Raw genomic sequence first — 17,159 nt, forward strand, 5'->3', positions numbered from 1 at the left:
CTTCAGAGCTCTTCATTTTTACCAAGTTACTACTTAGTAGGCATCGACGTCTCCATGCCAGCCAATCTACACCCAGCATCTCACTGCACTGGGTCCATAACTCTCCAGGCTGCCTGACAGCAGTAGATGCTGTTGGTGTCCCGCCCAGGCCCCCGGTACTGGCTGGGGCCCCCTTCCCCCAGGTTCTGTGGTGCTAGCTGCCACCGCTCACTGCCCTAGCTTCTCCAACAGCTGACCTCAGCTGGTGGAGGAAGAGCCACCCTGCTTCTCCAAGGCAGGGACTGACTTTGTGGTGCTGTCGCCCCTCCAGAACTCCTCCAGGGATCAGGCCGACTCTAGTTCTCCGTCACTAAATCGTGGACCCATGAATCCCCATCTCAAGCTCTGTTTCTAGGGAACCTAGCCTGAGCCACTGCCTCTCAGAATCAAGCAGGGCAGACAGTTTTTTAAACACAGTGCTGGGAATCTACTAACATCATAACTCCGGGAGTGGGCAGCCTCAGCACGGGAAGTTTGAAAGAGGAACAGACATGTGGCCAAGATGGGAAAACAGGAGGGGCGGGGTGTGTGTGGATATTTATAAAGCCCATTTCACAGATGAGAAAACTGAGGCTCAACTTTAAAGCCACAGAGGCAGATCTGAACCCTGCTCTCTCAGACCCCAAAGCCTTGACTCTCTGTTCTGTCCCTGCTGCTCAGCTGTGAGGGGGTTAACAGGCCAGAATAAGAACAAGGTGATTTTAGGGGTTGGCTCCAAGCGGAACATTCTCCCAGGCTTCACTTGCCTTGTGCAAAAACTCAAAAGGCCCTAAAATAGAAGTGCTAATGTGGTCAGGAAGTGGGGTCCCTGGGGGGTACGCTTCCTCGGCCAGCCGGCGCTGGGGCCCGGTGTGGCGCCTGGGTCCCACCGAGGGCAGCCCGGCATGAAGGAAATATGGGAAGCAGCTCTCGGGCAGGCCTTCGGGGACTTCCTGTCCACCTGTGCAGACGGGAACAACAGGAAGTCCCGGCCGTGGGGCCCGGCGGGCAGGGTGCGGGCCAATTGAGACGGACAAGGTGCCCCCAGTCGGCCTTCCCCTTTCAGTCCATTCTCAGGGATGGACGGACACTCCCACAAAGGTCGGGGCAGCGTGGAAGCATTTGCTAAGCACCTGCTGTATGCCTGACCTGGTATTAGGACCTGAGGAAAGAAATGAACAAGACACAGGCCCTATGCTCCAAAAGTCTCACTTACGTACTCACTCGCTCATTCATCCATGCGTTCAGTTCAACAGACATTTATTGAGCACCTACTGTGTGCCAAGTCCCAGTCTAGGAAGTGGGGAAACAAATAAGACATGTCCCTACCCTCAAGAAGTTTCTCTTTTCATTCATTCACTCATTCATTCATTCAACATTGAATGAGCACCTACTGTACACAAGACTCTGTGCTGAGAACTGGAGAGACAGAGATGAACAAGGCAAGGTCCCTGATAATGAGAAGTTTCACTTAGTCATTCTTTTCATTCCCTCTTTCTTTCATTCAGCTCCATAGGCACTGCTGAGCACCTGCTGTGTGCCCGGCTGTGGATACAGATGTGAAATAGACACATCCCCTCCTGGTGGAGAGTTCACTGGAGTCAATCATTCATTCATTCACCGAGGGAATGAATGGGCATCCAGCACTGCGTTACGTGACGAGGATACAAATGTAAGGCCCAGTCGCTGCTCCCTGTCTCATCCACCCATTCCTTCTTTCCTTCATTTGGTACAATGAACATTTATTGAGTGCCTACTGTGTGCCAGGGACGCAGAGGTGCACAGGAGAGAACCTCCGCCCTTGAAGAGCCAGCCGTTCTTCCTTCCTCCATCATTTACATGTTCAGTTCACCAAACATATATTGGGCACCTACTGTACATCAGACCCTTGGGAGGCAGATGAGTGAGCCCCAGACTTGGCCGCGGAGGAAGAGCAAAGCCGGCACACACAGGAGGCTGAGTGATGCCTCGGTTCCTCAGGCAGGATCACGAGGCCCCACACCCTGTTTCCTCAAAAGCCTGGGGAGAGGAGGCAGCGGGGAAGTTTGCGATGCCCCTTCCCTTCCCACGAGCTGCAGGGTGGAGAAGGGGTGATGGGGGAGGGAGAGAGAAACTGCTCGAAATAAACACTAAAGGGAAGAATTGGTGAGTGAGGAGATGAATCAGACAGCTAAGTGAGAATTTTCAAGAACTCGAGGAATATTCTAAGTTTAGAGGAGGAAGGGGAAAGAAAACAAACCGGCCCACAACTTCCCACAGTGACATGTTCAACACCAAACAAATGGCAGCCCTGTCGATCTCCCTGGGTTACTCCGTCTGCTCAGGTTGAAAGGTTGACAGGAAAACATCAGGCTCTGAATCCCCTGCCCCCTGGGGCTGTGGGGAGGCTTAGGTAGGTTCATCCATGGGAAGCCCTTGGCACAGTGCCTGGCACATAGTAAGTGCTCAATAAACATTACCTAGTAATTTTACTTTCGTTTCTGGCTGTGGCAGCTTTGAAACGTGGCTGCACATTCCTTGACTTTCCTTCCATTGAGAGGTGGGGATCCATGTCCTCTCCTCCTGAATCTTGGGGGGCTTGTGACTGCTTTGCTCAACAGAGAGCAGCAGAAGTGACGCTATGTGACTTCTGAGGCTGCGTCCATCATAAAGGGTGATGGAGGTCTGCCCTCTTGGCCACAACACTTGCTCTGGGAGCCCTGAGCCTCCATGTTGTGAGGAAGCCCAAGCTACGGCAGGTGCCTGGACAACAGTCCCAGAAAGTGCGGCCTCCAAGTCATCACAGGCACCAGATAGGTGGGTGAAGAGGCCTCTGGATGATTCCAGCCCCCAGCTGTTTGGGGATCCCAGCTGACACCCCAAATATCACAGAGCTGCTATCCCCACGGAGCCTTACCCGATTTCCTGACCCACCGAACGTTATGAGCAGAGTAAATAGTGGTTGGCTTACACCCCGATGTTTTGAAGTGGTTCCATGTAAAAACTGCTACCTGTCTCTCCGAGTCCCTGCCCTTTATGATGTGCACAATCGGAGAGGCTCCACCAACCTGGAAAAGCACGGAACAACTTTATAAACTGTAAAGTTCTGTGCACAGAGGAGCCCCTGGCATCATCGCTCAGGACACGGGAGTGCTCTGCCGCCTTCTGGATCCCACCTAACTTTGCAACCCCGTAGCCAAGGCCGCCCCCTCCCCACACCGTGTTTAGCCTGGGAGACTCCACAGGATACTGGTGCTGACCTGAACTCACATGGCAGGTTGTTGCTTTGTTCCCAAGCTGGGACTTAGGGTCATCCCTCTGGGAGGAACGGCTGGAGGACAAAGGCTGCTTTCACTGGGCCCCAGGCTGCTCTCGGCAAACATGGGTGGCTGGGGGCAGAGCGGGGAGCAGGCAGCCCCCGGCACGCCCCTCCTGGGAAGGTGGCCAACAGGCCAGCGAGGGCCCAGGCAAGCTGGGGCAGCACTGGGGTCTGGCAGGGGCCTTCGCTCCCGCTCTGAGTCTTTTCCAATTACACCTAAAACAAGGACAGGGCAGAGGACAGAGAGGCAATGAGGAAATATTGGGCACATTCAATAGAATGTGAGAGGTTAAAAAAAAAAGGCCTCCCTAGGATTCAAGTCAAATTATAAACATATACTAGCATAGTGCAGGCTCCAAGGCAAGACAGCATGGGATCAAATCCCAGCTCCTCTGCCAACCAGCTGGGGGATCTTCTGCAGGTGACATAACCTCTCTGAGCCTCGGTTTCATCATCTGTAAAATGGGGATGATATTAGTGTTTCTCTCCCAGGACTGTTGTAAGGGATAAAACGAAGTAATATGAAGTGCTTTGCCTAGTGCCTGGCTGCTATAGGCTGAATTGTGTTTCCCCAAAATTTATAGGTTGAAGCCCTAATCCCAGTACCTCAGAACGAGACTGGGCTTGGAAATGGGGCCTTTAAAGAGATAATTAAGTAAAAATGAGACTGGTGTCCTTATAGGGAGGAAATTTGGACACACAGACACCTGGGGTGCACAGAGGCAAGGCCATGTGAGGACAAACCAGGAGGCAGCCCTCTCTAGCCAAGAGGAGAGGCCTCAGGAGAAACCAACCTGCCGACACCTTGATCTTGGACGGCTAGCCAGCCTCCAGAACTGTGGGAAGATAAATTTCCGTTGTTTAAGCCACCCAGACTGTGGTATTTTGATAGGGTAGCCCTAGCAAATACATACACTGACACAAAGGAAGAGGTACATGAAGATCTCCTATTACTATATTATCGCATTTATATTGTAACTGTGAAATAATATGATGTTAACATGAATGTGCTTATATTTTATTAATACAAATAGGCTTAATGCAAAATATTAATATGACATTAAACAGAATACGTCTGCAAACAGCTGTCCCTTCCTACCTCAGAATTTCTACATAAAGCACCATGTTTTCCTTGATGAGAACCTACTGTATAGCACAGGCAGCTCTACTCAGTGCTCTGTGGTGACCTAAATGGGAAGGCAATCCCAAAATGAGGAAGTATACGTACACATACAGATGATTCACTTTGCTGTACAGCAGAAACTAACACAACGTTGTAAAGCAACTATACTCCAATAAAAATTAAAAAAACAAAACAAAACAAAAAAACCCAAACCCCACCAGGTTTTCTTAAAAAGAAAGCAAAGAGTTTTCAGCCTTCTCATCCATGCACTATTCCACCCTTGAGGAAATACTTACATTGTGTTCTTCTGGCTCCAAACAAAGACACCTCAAACCTCCCACCGCTTCCAGAACTTCCAGGCCTCCACACATGCTGGTCCCGCCACCTAAATGCCCTGCCCCCCCGCCCCCCACCCGCACCCCCATCCTACTCAGGCTTTAAGAGCCAGCTCGGGGCCCAGCCCAGAAAAGGCACTCAATACACGCACACAGCACAGCAAGCCAACTTTGAGATGAGCCGATGACTGCATGCCACAGGTGAAGACGCTGGGCCGGGAAAGGGGCAGTGACCAGCACAAGCAAGGTCTCACGGCCAGGACCACAGCCCAGCAGCCCAGCGTCCTGGCTCCCCACTCGGTGACGCTGTCCCGCTAGCCCAGGCTGCCTCCCCCCTCCCCGTTCTGCCTCGAGGATGGAAACCATGTGTTCATTCAGTTCGAAACTCCCAAAGCCACGTGCCTTTTCAGCTCTGGAAAATCCGTTTGCCCACCAGGGACAAGAGTGAGTGGCAGAGCAGGCACCGGTCTGCATCAAGCTTTTCATCCCTCCATTGCTGATGGACTGAGGCCAGATTTGCTACCAAAAAAATAGACGCAGATTCTCTGCAAGGACCAACATCCTGGGATTTAGCAAAATTTGGCAAAATCTGCTCCATCATTTACACTCCATACTATACCCCACCCTCTTCATATTGGATTTTCCAGCTGACATAACTGGAGGTCAGGGGCTGGCCTTGGCCTGGCTTACCCCACCGAGGCTGATCTTGGTGGTAACACCATTTCTGTGACTCCCTAGCCTTCACTGGCCTTAGGATTCAGGCGGCAGGAGACCTGAGGGGCAGAGGGAGACCATGGGCTCCAGTGGGGGAAAAACCCTGCCCTAGAAACCCAGTTCTGAGATCTCCCCTCTATGCGACTTTGGATAAGTTAGGTTTCCTTGCTGTCCCCATCTGTAAAATGGAGATAATCAGAGTGCCTGCCTCTCTGGAGAGGGTTACACACGCTCAGGTGTGGAAATGGGGTAGCCCTGCACTTGCTTTAAAAAGGCAGCCGCTCAAGTGATTTGTTAGAACGGGAGTGCCCTCTAGCGTCTCCATCTGGAAATCATTCTTCCAGTGGGCCCCCCAGCCCACTTCTTGTATCAAGTCAGTTTGGATAATTCCCTTGGGAAGGAATTAAAACGATAACGGCCCCCATTTATTTAGTGCCTATTATGTGCCAGGTGCTCCCCACACTGGTCTCCACAATGAGATGCTGACATAATCCCCATTTGAGAAAGGGGGATTACTCATCCCCAGGTGAAAAAACTGAGGCTCAGAGACAGGAAGCCACCTGCTCAAGGTCACACTGCAGGGAAGCCTGAACTCGAACCCAGGTCTGCCTGACCCCAAAGCTCCATTCTTTACTGGATCCCTAGAATTGGGAGATGGTGCACAGTCAAAAGCCTTAAGGAGAATCCAGCCCAATACTTCACTACACCAACAGAGAAACTGGGGTCCAGAGAGGGCAGGCAATTGCCAGGGTCACACAACAAGTACACCCCAGACTCCTGGCTCCCGGGAGTGTTTTGCCCTCGTTCCCACCCCTCCAGAGCTTCTTCCTTGCATTTATCATTCCTTTTGGCAGTCATGGGACTGGCATGTCCCTTCTAATGGCTCTAATCCCTGGAATGTCTGAAACCCAACAATGGCTCCTTTGGGACAGCAAGGGCTGCCAGCCTGAGAGACCTCCGTCTGAGAGTAGGGAACGCTGTTCACTTCAGCCCATCAGCGTGAACTATCTCAGGGGCTAAGGAATCTCCCGGCATGGGCTTGGCATTTTCCTTCTCCTCGGAGGTCCTGCCAAATTTCCACCAAAGCATCTCAACAACCTTCAGACATGGGCAGGTCAGGAATTACCTTCCCTTATACAAACAGGGAGAGAGAGGCTGGGGAAAGGATGGGGAATGTCTAACAGACATTTCAAACTCTACAAGTCAAAGCCAAACCCTGATCTGCTCCCAGGACCCTCTCCCTCTGCAGTTTTCCTAACGGACGCCAGCGGCAGCCCCATCCTTCCCTTCGCCAGCCCCTAAATCCTCAGTGTCTATGTGACTCTCTCACCCACACCCAATCCATCAGCGAATCCCGTGGCTCGACCTTCAGAGCAGATCCAGAATCTGTCCACTTCTCACCACCTCCCTGGTCTGAGGCACCGTCATCTCCCACCTGGACAACTGCAGAGACTCCTCGCTGGTCTCCCTGATTCTGCCTTTGTCTGTTCAAAACCCAAGTCAGACTGTGTCCCTCCCACTCCAAGCGAACACCCTCCACTGCTCCGTCCCCTTCAGAGCACAAGGCAAAGCTTTCCGAGTGGCTACCAGGCCCTACATGACCTTGACAACTCCCATCCCCTCGCTCACTCTCTGCAGCAGCCACACTGGCCTCCTCCTGGTTCCACAGAACTGCCTATGCACACATGGACCTCAGGGCCTTTGCACTGGCTGCTGCCTCTTCCTGCAACCTCCCTGGGCCTACTCCCTCCCCTCTTCCAAAGTCTCGGTTCCAGTGTCACCTTCTCGGGGCATGCCCACCCATCCAAGCCCTCCTGAGTTTCTCTCCCAGCCGCCCGGACTCCTGACATACCATACAGTGCTCCTGTAAACAAACGCCCATTGTTTACTGCCTGAACCCCCTACTGGAACGTTAGTCCCCAGGCAGGGATATTTGACCGTCTGGTTCACGGATTATCTCAAACACTGAGAGCAGGCCCTGCCACAGGCGTATAATTGAATTGAATTGAATTGAGGACCCATTAGCTGTCTACACCGGCATCAGCTGCTAACACTTATCCAGGACCGACTGTGCCCTGGGCTTGTTGGCATTGCCTCACTGAGTCCTCAAGACCTCCCACGAGGGAGATGTTATTATCATTCCCACTCTACAGACAGCAAAACTGACTTTCTGAGAGGCTAGGAGATTTACCTGAAGCTCTCCACTCCATTAGCAAGCTGCTCGGTGGGGACTGGACCAAGACCCCAGTTCTCTGCCCTGCAACTGGGTTTACAAGGCACCCGGGGCTCAAGTCTCATGACACAAGCTGCCTGTGGCCCAAGCCTCAGCCCCGGCTCCAACAGCATAAAAATAGCCAGTTCTCCTATTTCAGCCACAGACGTTGCAAAGCCAGACGGGACCCTTAGCACAGAGTGAGACCGCCAAGATCTGAGACTCAGGAGCTGGTAGTAAAAATAACAGCAGTAGCAATGGTAATAGTGGACAGCTGTGCGCGGAATGCCAGGCGCCCCGATAAAGCCCGCAGCCATCCAGTCCTCACTACGCCTTCCACACGCTGTGTCTACGAGCACCTACTATGCACCGTGCCCGGGGCTGGGTGAAGATGGGCGTCCTTCCTGCCTGAGGGAAGCCGCATGCCACAACCAAGCACATTAGCTTTGGTGCCAGACTTCCCGAGGTCAAACCCCAGCTCTGCCCCTTGCCAGCCGGTCCCTATCAGGTGGGCACTCAACCCCCTGGAGCTCCAGGCTTCACATCTGTAAAATAACAATACCCGGCTCTCGGGGCTGTTGGGAGGATTAACCGCAATGCCACACGTGCAAGGGTTTGGAGGGTGAGAGAGGAATGCACGTCACTGTCTCATGACTGGTATTATTATTGCTGGAGGTGATGACAGGCTGAGTGAGGGACAAAGCTGAGTAACCAGGCAACAAGGAGGCCCTGGGGAGAGAACGGCCAGTCTAACCACATTTAGACATTTGGACATTTTTCCACCAAAAAGAAAAAAACAAATCTGGCCATGGAGTCGAAGGCAGGGAGATGAAGCTCGGCAGCCACCAGGGAAAACAAGGTGGGTCCCCTGTCACTGCGCGGAGACGGGGCCACCGGACCACGGGCCCTGGGAAGGAGGCGTCTGCAAGGGGCGGAAAGGGACCCGCCACCCACAGCACAGGGCTCCGCCCTTGGGCTTGGTCTCCGCGTCACACAGCCTCTCCTGAAGAAGCTGTCAGAAGTGACATTGGCAACCCTCTTAGCTGCGGGTGACATGGAGTCAAGGAAGGTGCCAGCCAGGAGTCAGCGCTCAGGCTCTCTGGGCTGGCTGGACAGGCAGCCTCTGGGGAGCCAGGGAACGTCTGGGGGGTGTCTCCCATTCTATCAGAGCCCTCCCGCCACCCCCAAACAAGAACATCCAGATGGTGAGTGCTCCTCTGAGTCCAGCCCTGTGCCAAGGATACTAACGCCCCTTGTCTGAGCTAATTCTCAGCACAATCCACGTACAGATGGGGAAACTGAGGCTCAGCGAGGCAATGTGACTTGCTGTTGGTGGAGCTGGGATTCTAAGCCGGGGCTCTCCCCTCCAGAGCCCAGCTCAGCCCAGTGCAACATCTTTCTATAATCCTCCACTTTGCAAAAGTCAATAGAGGTCGAAGGATTTCCTGGAGGCCGGCAAGTCACCTCAACCCGTGGGCCTCAGTTTCCCCATCTGAGAAACAGGAAGATCAGACTCAGTGAAGTAGCTGAAATGTCATAAAGGGAGACCCGCACTCAGATGCAGGCTCTGACACCTCCTAGCTGGGGAGGCCGTCAGCAAGCAGCTTAACCTCTCTGAGCCTCAGGTTCCCGGACTGCAAAACGGGGATAATGATGAGACCCACACACAAGGTTCTGGTTTCTCGTGAGGACGAGATAACCACGAAAGGCACAGGCCCCGGACGCTGGGAGCGCTCAGCAGGAATGGCGGTGGTGACGGTGGCCGTTGTTGTTATTATTATTGTTGCAATTGGCAACCACAAGCAACCGACTTGCTGCTAGCACCCCAGCAAGGCCACCAGCCTTGGGACAGTCTGGCTGGGTTATCTCGGCAACAAAGGAGATTAAGTAACTCAAAACAGCCATGGCAGGGGTAGCCACCAGCTACAGTTACTAATGATTTAAAGCAGAAACTTAATCTCCCTCCCCCACTTCCCAGCTGATGCTAGGCAGTGACTGGGCTTGATGGTGGGGGCAGTGCCCCTCCCCCCCAGAACTGCAGCTCTGTGGGGGATGCGGGCCAGCGACAGGAGACAACCGACACCCCACCGACAAATGACCAACTCTGCAGAAACCTGCTGCAGCCCACGCTCGGCCCCAATTCTAAGAAGCTGACTTAGGAAAGAACCTGAAAAGTGAATAGAGATTTAAGGCTGAGAACGACCATCACTAAACTGTGCGTGTAGCGAGTGCCTGGGAGCAACCCAGGTGTCCAACTGTGGGCGAACGGCTGATACATCAAGGCTGACGACAAATGCGGGTAGTTAGCGGTCCCTAAGCAACACGTTTACAGAGGGCTTCCAGATGTGGACAGATGTTCCCTTATTAGCGGGCACATGAAGTTGAGACGTGCATACTCTACACTCGTTCGTTCACTGCGATGGATGAAATTTAGAGGCAAAATACGACGTGGACCCCGTGTTGGATCCTGGAACAGAGAAAGGACACGGGTGGATAATCTGGTGAAATCTGAATCAAGCAGGCTTTCTCAGCCTTGGTGCGACTGCTGTTGGGAACGGGTCACCGTTGGTGGTGGCTGTTTGGGGGGTGGGAGACTGCCCTGTGCATTGTACCATCTTTAGTAGCATCCCTGACCTCCACCCGGAAGATGCCACCATCACCCCCCCGCCCTAGCTGCAACAATCAAAGAATGTCACCAGACATTGCCAAGTGTCCCCTGAAGGTCGTCCCTGGATGAGAACCACTGGAATGAAGCCTAGAGTTTAGTTACCAGTACTGCACCAATGTTAATTTCTTACGTCGGACAATATACTGTGGTTGTTACAGTAAGATGCTAGGCGAAGCGTATACAGGGACTCCCCCAACCATCTCTGCCACTTTTCTGTAAATCTAAAAGTATTCCAAAATTTTGAAACATTATGAAGAGGTGACATGGAACAGAAAACTGAGAGCAGCGAGTGGCCCAGGAGGATGGAGTGATGGGTGAATGTATATTCTGTGCTACCTGAGTCTACAGCAGGGATGGGGAGGGCTACCCCCCGCCCATCAGGGCCCTTACAATAATCGATGCTTAGCTGGTCACTCTCCATCTGACGTGGCCTCCTGGGAAAGAGGAAGAGCTCACGTGGTTGGTTTCCCTGGCAACCAGCCCCCACCCTTACGCAGGTGCAGGCCAAAAGTCATCTCATTAACATAAACTCATGTGTGAATATCTAGACACCTTTATCACTTTGGAAACACCAAGGGTTTTAGGAGCCCTGTGCCAGAGACAGGAACAAAAACCAAATATGTATTTCTTACTATAAATCACAATATCACAGCCTCCCTAACACTGAAGCCCAGCGCCTGTGTGTCCAGCACATCAAGGTCATGAGGCCCCAGTGGGCAGCAGAATCCCCAAATACAAATGATCGTGGGCGGCTTAATTTCTTTCTCACGCTCTTCAAGATCTTCCAAGTTTTCTACCACGCCCATAAATTATTTTTGTAATTAAAAAAAAAATAAACCAGTCAATGTTCCCTTACGTTTACAATACGATAATAATCAAAAGTCAGTGATCAAAGGAGAAGGACTCGGCGGGGGTGAGGGGTGTCTCCTGTTTTTCAACTGCTGCAGGGGACTTGGGCTGGGGTGGGGAGCGGCTGAAGGACAATGTTTCCTAAAGTTGTATTTTTAGGAGCTCCGGAAAATTCCCTGGGTGACTCGGCATTTGAAGTATTTGCAAACATTCAGCAGGGGGAAAAATAATATTTCCCAAGTCTTACTTTCTTGGGCATTCTCAGCTGGGTGGCAAATGTTCTGGAAAACTCTGAGACCCACCTGTGACGATTCCCTGCTAAGCCCCTCTGTTCACGGAGCCCTGATGAATGTCACATAACCCACCATCATCTACTGCCCACTCCTTAGTTTCACAGATGAGGAAACAGAGGCCCAGAGAGGGGAAGCAACTTGCCTGTGGACACACAGCAGATCAATCTCAGAGTCAAAACAAGATTTGAAAAGCACTTTATACCCCAAAAAGCACTTCCACGTGGGTTCCCTGTTTTTGGCATTTTGCCAAAAAAAGTTGAGTTTTTTTTTTTTTTTTCCTGTTATATAGATGAGAGGCCGCAATGGGAGGGTTCCAACTTTCTACTTTTGCTTAGTAAGTTCACTGAAAGAAAAACAAAATCTATTCTTTCCAACTCATAAAAGATGAGACATTTTTACGTGCACACAAAGGCAAGTAGGATGTAATTTCAGAGTAAAGAACAGTCCGGTAAATCAAAGAAACGTCGATTTCTGGAAAGATCACTAACGCTCCCCTTGTTTTTCCTGTTTTTCCGAGGACGGGAGGGGTGGCCGCCGTGCCCACTGATCCACCCTGGGCAGGACCTCGTCCTCTTCTGTGAGTCCCCTCTGCCTCCCAAATCAAACCCCATCCCTTTCCCAACACCCCCTCCTCCTTGAAACAACCACCATTTCTTAAAGAAAACAGAGCCACTGCTGACCAGACAGAGCCAGGAAGCAAAGCTGGCAGGAGTCGGGAGGAGAAGAAAAAGGAGATACGGGTCCGGACGGCCGCACTCACCCACAGGTACCGCAAGAGCTTCAACAAGCTGGGGCAGTAATAATACTCCATTTCTGGCGCCTGGGGGTTATGCCGCCTGCACTGTGCACGCTTCCAGTCTCCCTCTGGAGGGGGCAGCTCTTCCCGCTCGGCTTGTCACACCAGGAGTCAAGTTCAAGGTGGCATGAATCATTCAGGGGCCGGCTGGTGGCCAGGGGACTGGCAGGATGGCCCCGCCAAGGGTGCGGGGAAGCTGCCGCTCAGGTCCCGGGGCCCCGCCTGGAGCATCTCCAGTGGCTCTTCCAGCGGGGCGGGCCCAGGGGTGGCCCCTCCCTAATCTAGCTGAGTGGTCTGGACCCTGCACCCTCCTGGGGATGCTCTGGGCCTGGGGGTTTTCCGCTGAGTGGTGGGAAGAGCAAGGATGAAGCCCCAGAACTGAGTGTGTGCGTGTGTATGAGTGTGTCATGTGAGGACAAGTTCCTCCCCAAAACCACACACCGAGGGGGAGCCCTCCCCACCTCAAATCCTTCCATATAAAGGAAATAAATCAACTCAGGATCCCATCGGCTCACACAGCCCCTCCCAGCTCAGTCAAGTTCCTTCTGACTCAGTTAAGCTTCTGAGAAGCCCTGGAAGGAGGCCCTGGTTGTCCCCATTTTACAGAGGGGGAAAAGGGAGGCCCAGAGAGGGACAGGGACTTGGTCGAGGTCACACAGAGAGGTGGAAACTGAGCCAAGGCTGGAACCCAGGCCTCCCAACCAGTCCTGGGTTCTGTCCGCTCCCGAGGGCGGGAGGCCCAGGGTGAGAGCGGGGGATGCTGAGGAAGGGAGAGACCGGCTCCCAGAGTCACCATCTGCCAGCTGGGGTTGGGGGGAGGGTGGTGGGAACAGGGGGAGCATCCTTCTCAGAAATTAAAAATGCGAATTGTAGCACACCCAAGGCTGACCCAAGGTGACCTTTCTTGGGAACTTCCTTCGAAAGAGTGTGATCTTGGCAAGTCACCCCGCCTTCCTGAGCCTCAGTTACCTCTTCTGTAAAATGGGACGGAGTATCCCTGTGTTTCAGGGTTTTCTGCTTTGGATGAGGCAGAATAATACCAAAGCATCTCGTTTAGTCCTCACGGTGCTTCCCTGGGGGAAACATTATCTTCTCCACGGGCTACACGAGGAGGCTGGAGCTCGAGAGCAAAGGCAGCTGCCGAGGTGAGCGGCAGGGCAGCCGCAGAGCCCCGGCTCCACAGCACCTCCGTCAGGTCAGCTCGCCTGAACCGGAACCGGACTGGCGCACGGCGAGCGCCCGCACGAGAGCCCAGGCGGGGGCTGGCGCCGAGGCACCCCCGGCCCCAGGGACCACGTGCACCGTACACATCAGACCCACAACCCCGGGGCAGAGCGGCTGACAGGAAGCCCCCGAGGACACCAGCGGGGAGCCGAGCTCAGCGGCGGAGGAAGCCGCGGCGTGAACTTCAGAGCTCTTCAGAAGCAGGCCCATGGCCCCTTCGACTCGGCGCCCCACATCTGGCAGGCGAGGGGTCCCCGCCGCTCACTGCCCAACGGACAGCCAGTTGGGGGCCGGCCCCAGCTGATGGCGCAGGTGGAGGTGCAGCCTGGCCCCTGCCCTCTGACTGCTTGGCTGATGGCCCAGCTGGAAAGTGGGGTCCTGCTCGCTGAGGCGCTCACAGAACAGCGGGAGGTGGCCCTAGCTGAGCCTGCCTCTCCTAGGGAGCAACCGTCCACCACCAGGAACGCGGAGGCTGCTGACGGCCAGCTGCTGTGCCTCCCATAGGCCTGACGGGGATGGACGGAGAGAGAAATGGGCTAGAAGAGGCAGAGAGGATGACAGAGATCGGGGGAAGGGGCTCGGTCACTGAGGGGGATGGAGACACACACACACAGGCGGGAAAAGAGATGAACCCGAAGAAAGTCAGAGACCGCGAGGAGACAAAGAGAGCAGGGCAGTGGGGTGCGAGCAGGGAAGGGGGTGGGGTGGAGGCAGAAAGACAGGAGACAGGGCAGGGGTGCGAAGGATAAAAAGAAAAGTGAACAAGTCAGACCTGGCAAGTCCCAGGTGGAGACAGAGCTGAGCCCCCACGAGGCGGGTGGGGGTGGGCAGGCACCAGTGATGGAGACCCCCACCCCCAACCCGCTCAAAGTCCCATTTTCTCAGCCTGGAGGAAGCCACAGTCACCAGGTCACACTCCCAGGAGCAGGGGGCCCCCCCTGCTGCACCTCCACTCCAGGCCCAAAGCGACCCCTACCTAGTCAGGGCTATCGCCTTCTGATCAGCTGGGCTGGTCCCACCCTGCCCTGTAGGACCCTTCTCACCTGGCCAGGGGAACCGCCTGCACGCACAATGGTGACCAAGGCACCCCCCACGCACCCTGGATGCCTCCCCTGGCTCCCCATCCCTCCCACCCCAGACCCCTGTTCACCTTTTACCACCTGACCCCACACCTGCCCCACCCCAATCGGGTGCACCAGGCGACCGCAGGGCCTTTGCTCATGCTGTTCCTCCCTGTAGCGGATGGGATGGTGGCCCCCCCCAAAAGGTACGTCCGCCCAGAACCTGTAAATGTGACTTTATCTGGAAAAAGGTCTTTGCAGATGTAATTATTAATAAATTAAGGATCTTGAGATGAGACTATTCTGGGTTACCCTGGATGGCCCTAAATCCAGCAAGTGTCCAGAAGAGAAGACGCAACCTCCAGGGAGGATGCCACATGAGGACGGAGGCAGAGACTGGAGGGGTATGGCCACAAGCTAGAGAACGCCTCGGGCCCCCAAAGCGGGAAGAGGCAAGGAAGCATCCTCCCCTAGAATCCCTGGAGGGATCATGGCCCTGCCGACACCTTAACTTCAGGCTCTGGCCTCCAGAACGGAGACGGAATAAGTATCTGCTGTTTCTGAGCCACAAAGCACATGGTGATTCCTTACGGCAGCCCTGAAAACAAACACACGCCCCCTCCTCTCCACCTAGTTCGCGCCTATTCATGCCGGGGTCTCTGGAGTAAGAGCTAACCATCCAGCAGCCTCCAGCAGCCTCCAGTCCAGGCTCAGGGCGGCCCCCAGACACAGGGCCCCACGACGCCACTTCTGGAGGAACATTCTGCATCCTGGTGATTCCTCCTTCCATCCCTCCTCGAAGGTCAGTTCCCCAGGGGCCCCCACCCTGGTCAGCCTGGCTCCCCACGTCCCAAGATGACACCCGGCCACAGTAGGTCCTCGGGAGATCCTTATTAATGTCCTTCATTAATTCCAGAAAAGACTGAACGTACAAGCAACCACGCCGACCTACTGAGAGGGCTTAGCCTTGAGCAGAAATCTCTCGCCTATAAAAATGATGGGAGGCTGTTAAAAATCAACATCTGCGTTCACGAAGGAAAACAGGGGTGAAAACTGGTAGCCCCCAGGAGTGACTCTGTTTGTGTCAGGTTTTTTGGGGGAGCGGGGGGCAGGGGGAGGTAGGCACACTATTTTGTTTTATTTGAACGAGTTGCAACGGTGGGCAGCAATGCAGATTTCCGTCGTCCCTAGAAAAGAAGGCTGGCCTGGCCCAAGGGTCTGCATTCCTGCATGAGGACGCGGGCCACTGGCCCTGCCACATTCCCTGCACCCCAGCCTCGGCTGGGCTTTCAGTGACCTTAGCCGTACAGCCTCCACGTACCATCACAGTGACACCCATTCCTCAACCATGTATGGACCCTCAGCCTCCCAGCCTTTGCTCAGGCAGGGCCCTCCGCCGGGAATGCCCTTTCTATTTGTGGAAATGCAACCATCGCTCAAGGCCAGTGCAAGCAGCATGTCCGCAGGAAGCCCTCTGAGCGAGCAAGCCTAAGTCACTGGGCCTCCTCTTCGAGTATATGAAGGTGCTTCTCGTGATGAGAGCCTGTCCTCCCCGCAGGGCTGTGAGCTCCCCACAGGCGAGGAGGTCCCAGGGACTGGCACGCAGCCCAGCACTCAGGCGCTCTGTAACCGCTTCCTGAAAGGCAGAGGGTTCCCAATTCTCCTGCGGACAAGGAGTTCACTGCTAGATCTGGGAATCCATGACACACAGAAGGCAGACCTACTGTGTGACGGCGGCTCCGCAGCCACCAAAAGGGCCCCACAGAAGCCATACACATGCCCCCGTCTTCCAGGAGCTGACAATCCCCTAAAGGGTTAGGGCACAGACAGAGACCCAGGGAGGGGATGGCTAGTCTCACAGAGGCAGCCGGAGTGCAGGGAAAGGGTGTGGATGCTGGAGGCCGACTGCCTGGGTTCGAATCCTCGTCCCAGCGTGAGACAGCTTTGATATCGGGCTGGTTGTTTAACATCTCTGTGCCCCAGCTCTATGTAAAATAGGGAATGACGACAGTGCCTGTCCCACCAGGTCGCTGGGAGGAGGAAATGAACAAATATGTGTAATAAACTGCTCAGAGCATGGAGCTCTCAGTCAGGACTCAAATCACCTTGGCCATGACCGACTAGTGGTGTATCAAATTCAGCTGCCCTGGATGGCAGGGCAACAAGGAGGGGTCCAAGCTGGGGCCAGCCCTGCAGGATGGGGGGTTATCTACCCCAAACAAGGCACTCTGAGCCCATCCCACCAGGGCACGGCCAACCCACAGGGCGTTATCAACTGTAGGACGTTGGAAATCACTTAAAACACACCCCCGAAGAAAAAACAAACCAGAACATTTTTCATCTGCTTTCGCCCAGCCTGACCCCTGGGTTCTCTCCACCGTGAGGAGAGGCAGACAGGGAAGGGAGGGACAGGGAAGACACCAGCACTGAGAGGGGGCCAGGCCAACACAAAAGGCGGAAGCACTCTGGCTGCACCGAAACCACCGTGCTCAGGGAGAGAAACCAGGGGGGAAGACCTCATGGTGGGAAACGTCCAGAGAAGGCACAAGGATGGACACAGAAGTAGGT

At 54.2% G+C, this 17,159-nt stretch overlaps 1 protein-coding gene across 7 annotated transcripts in view; it reads right to left on the minus strand.

The window, feature by feature from the left end:
• KIAA1671 (KIAA1671 ortholog) overlaps positions 1-17,159 on the minus strand; it is a 187,808-nt gene that overhangs the window by 81,027 nt on the left and 89,622 nt on the right. Inside the window, exon 1 of one of the 7 annotated variants that reach the window (XM_067700427.1) lies at positions 12,271-12,682. The exons of the other annotated variants lie outside the window; for them this stretch is intronic. Within the exon in view, the coding sequence (XP_067556528.1) occupies positions 12,271-12,321 (51 nt within the window). The 5' untranslated portion in view covers positions 12,322-12,682. Of the gene's footprint in view, positions 1-12,270; positions 12,683-17,159 lie in introns of those variants that run through there. 7 annotated transcript variants of the gene reach the window in all.

Source organism: Pseudorca crassidens, chromosome 12 (assembly GCF_039906515.1).
Source record: "Pseudorca crassidens isolate mPseCra1 chromosome 12, mPseCra1.hap1, whole genome shotgun sequence".
Lineage (NCBI taxonomy): Eukaryota > Metazoa > Chordata > Mammalia > Artiodactyla > Delphinidae > Pseudorca > Pseudorca crassidens.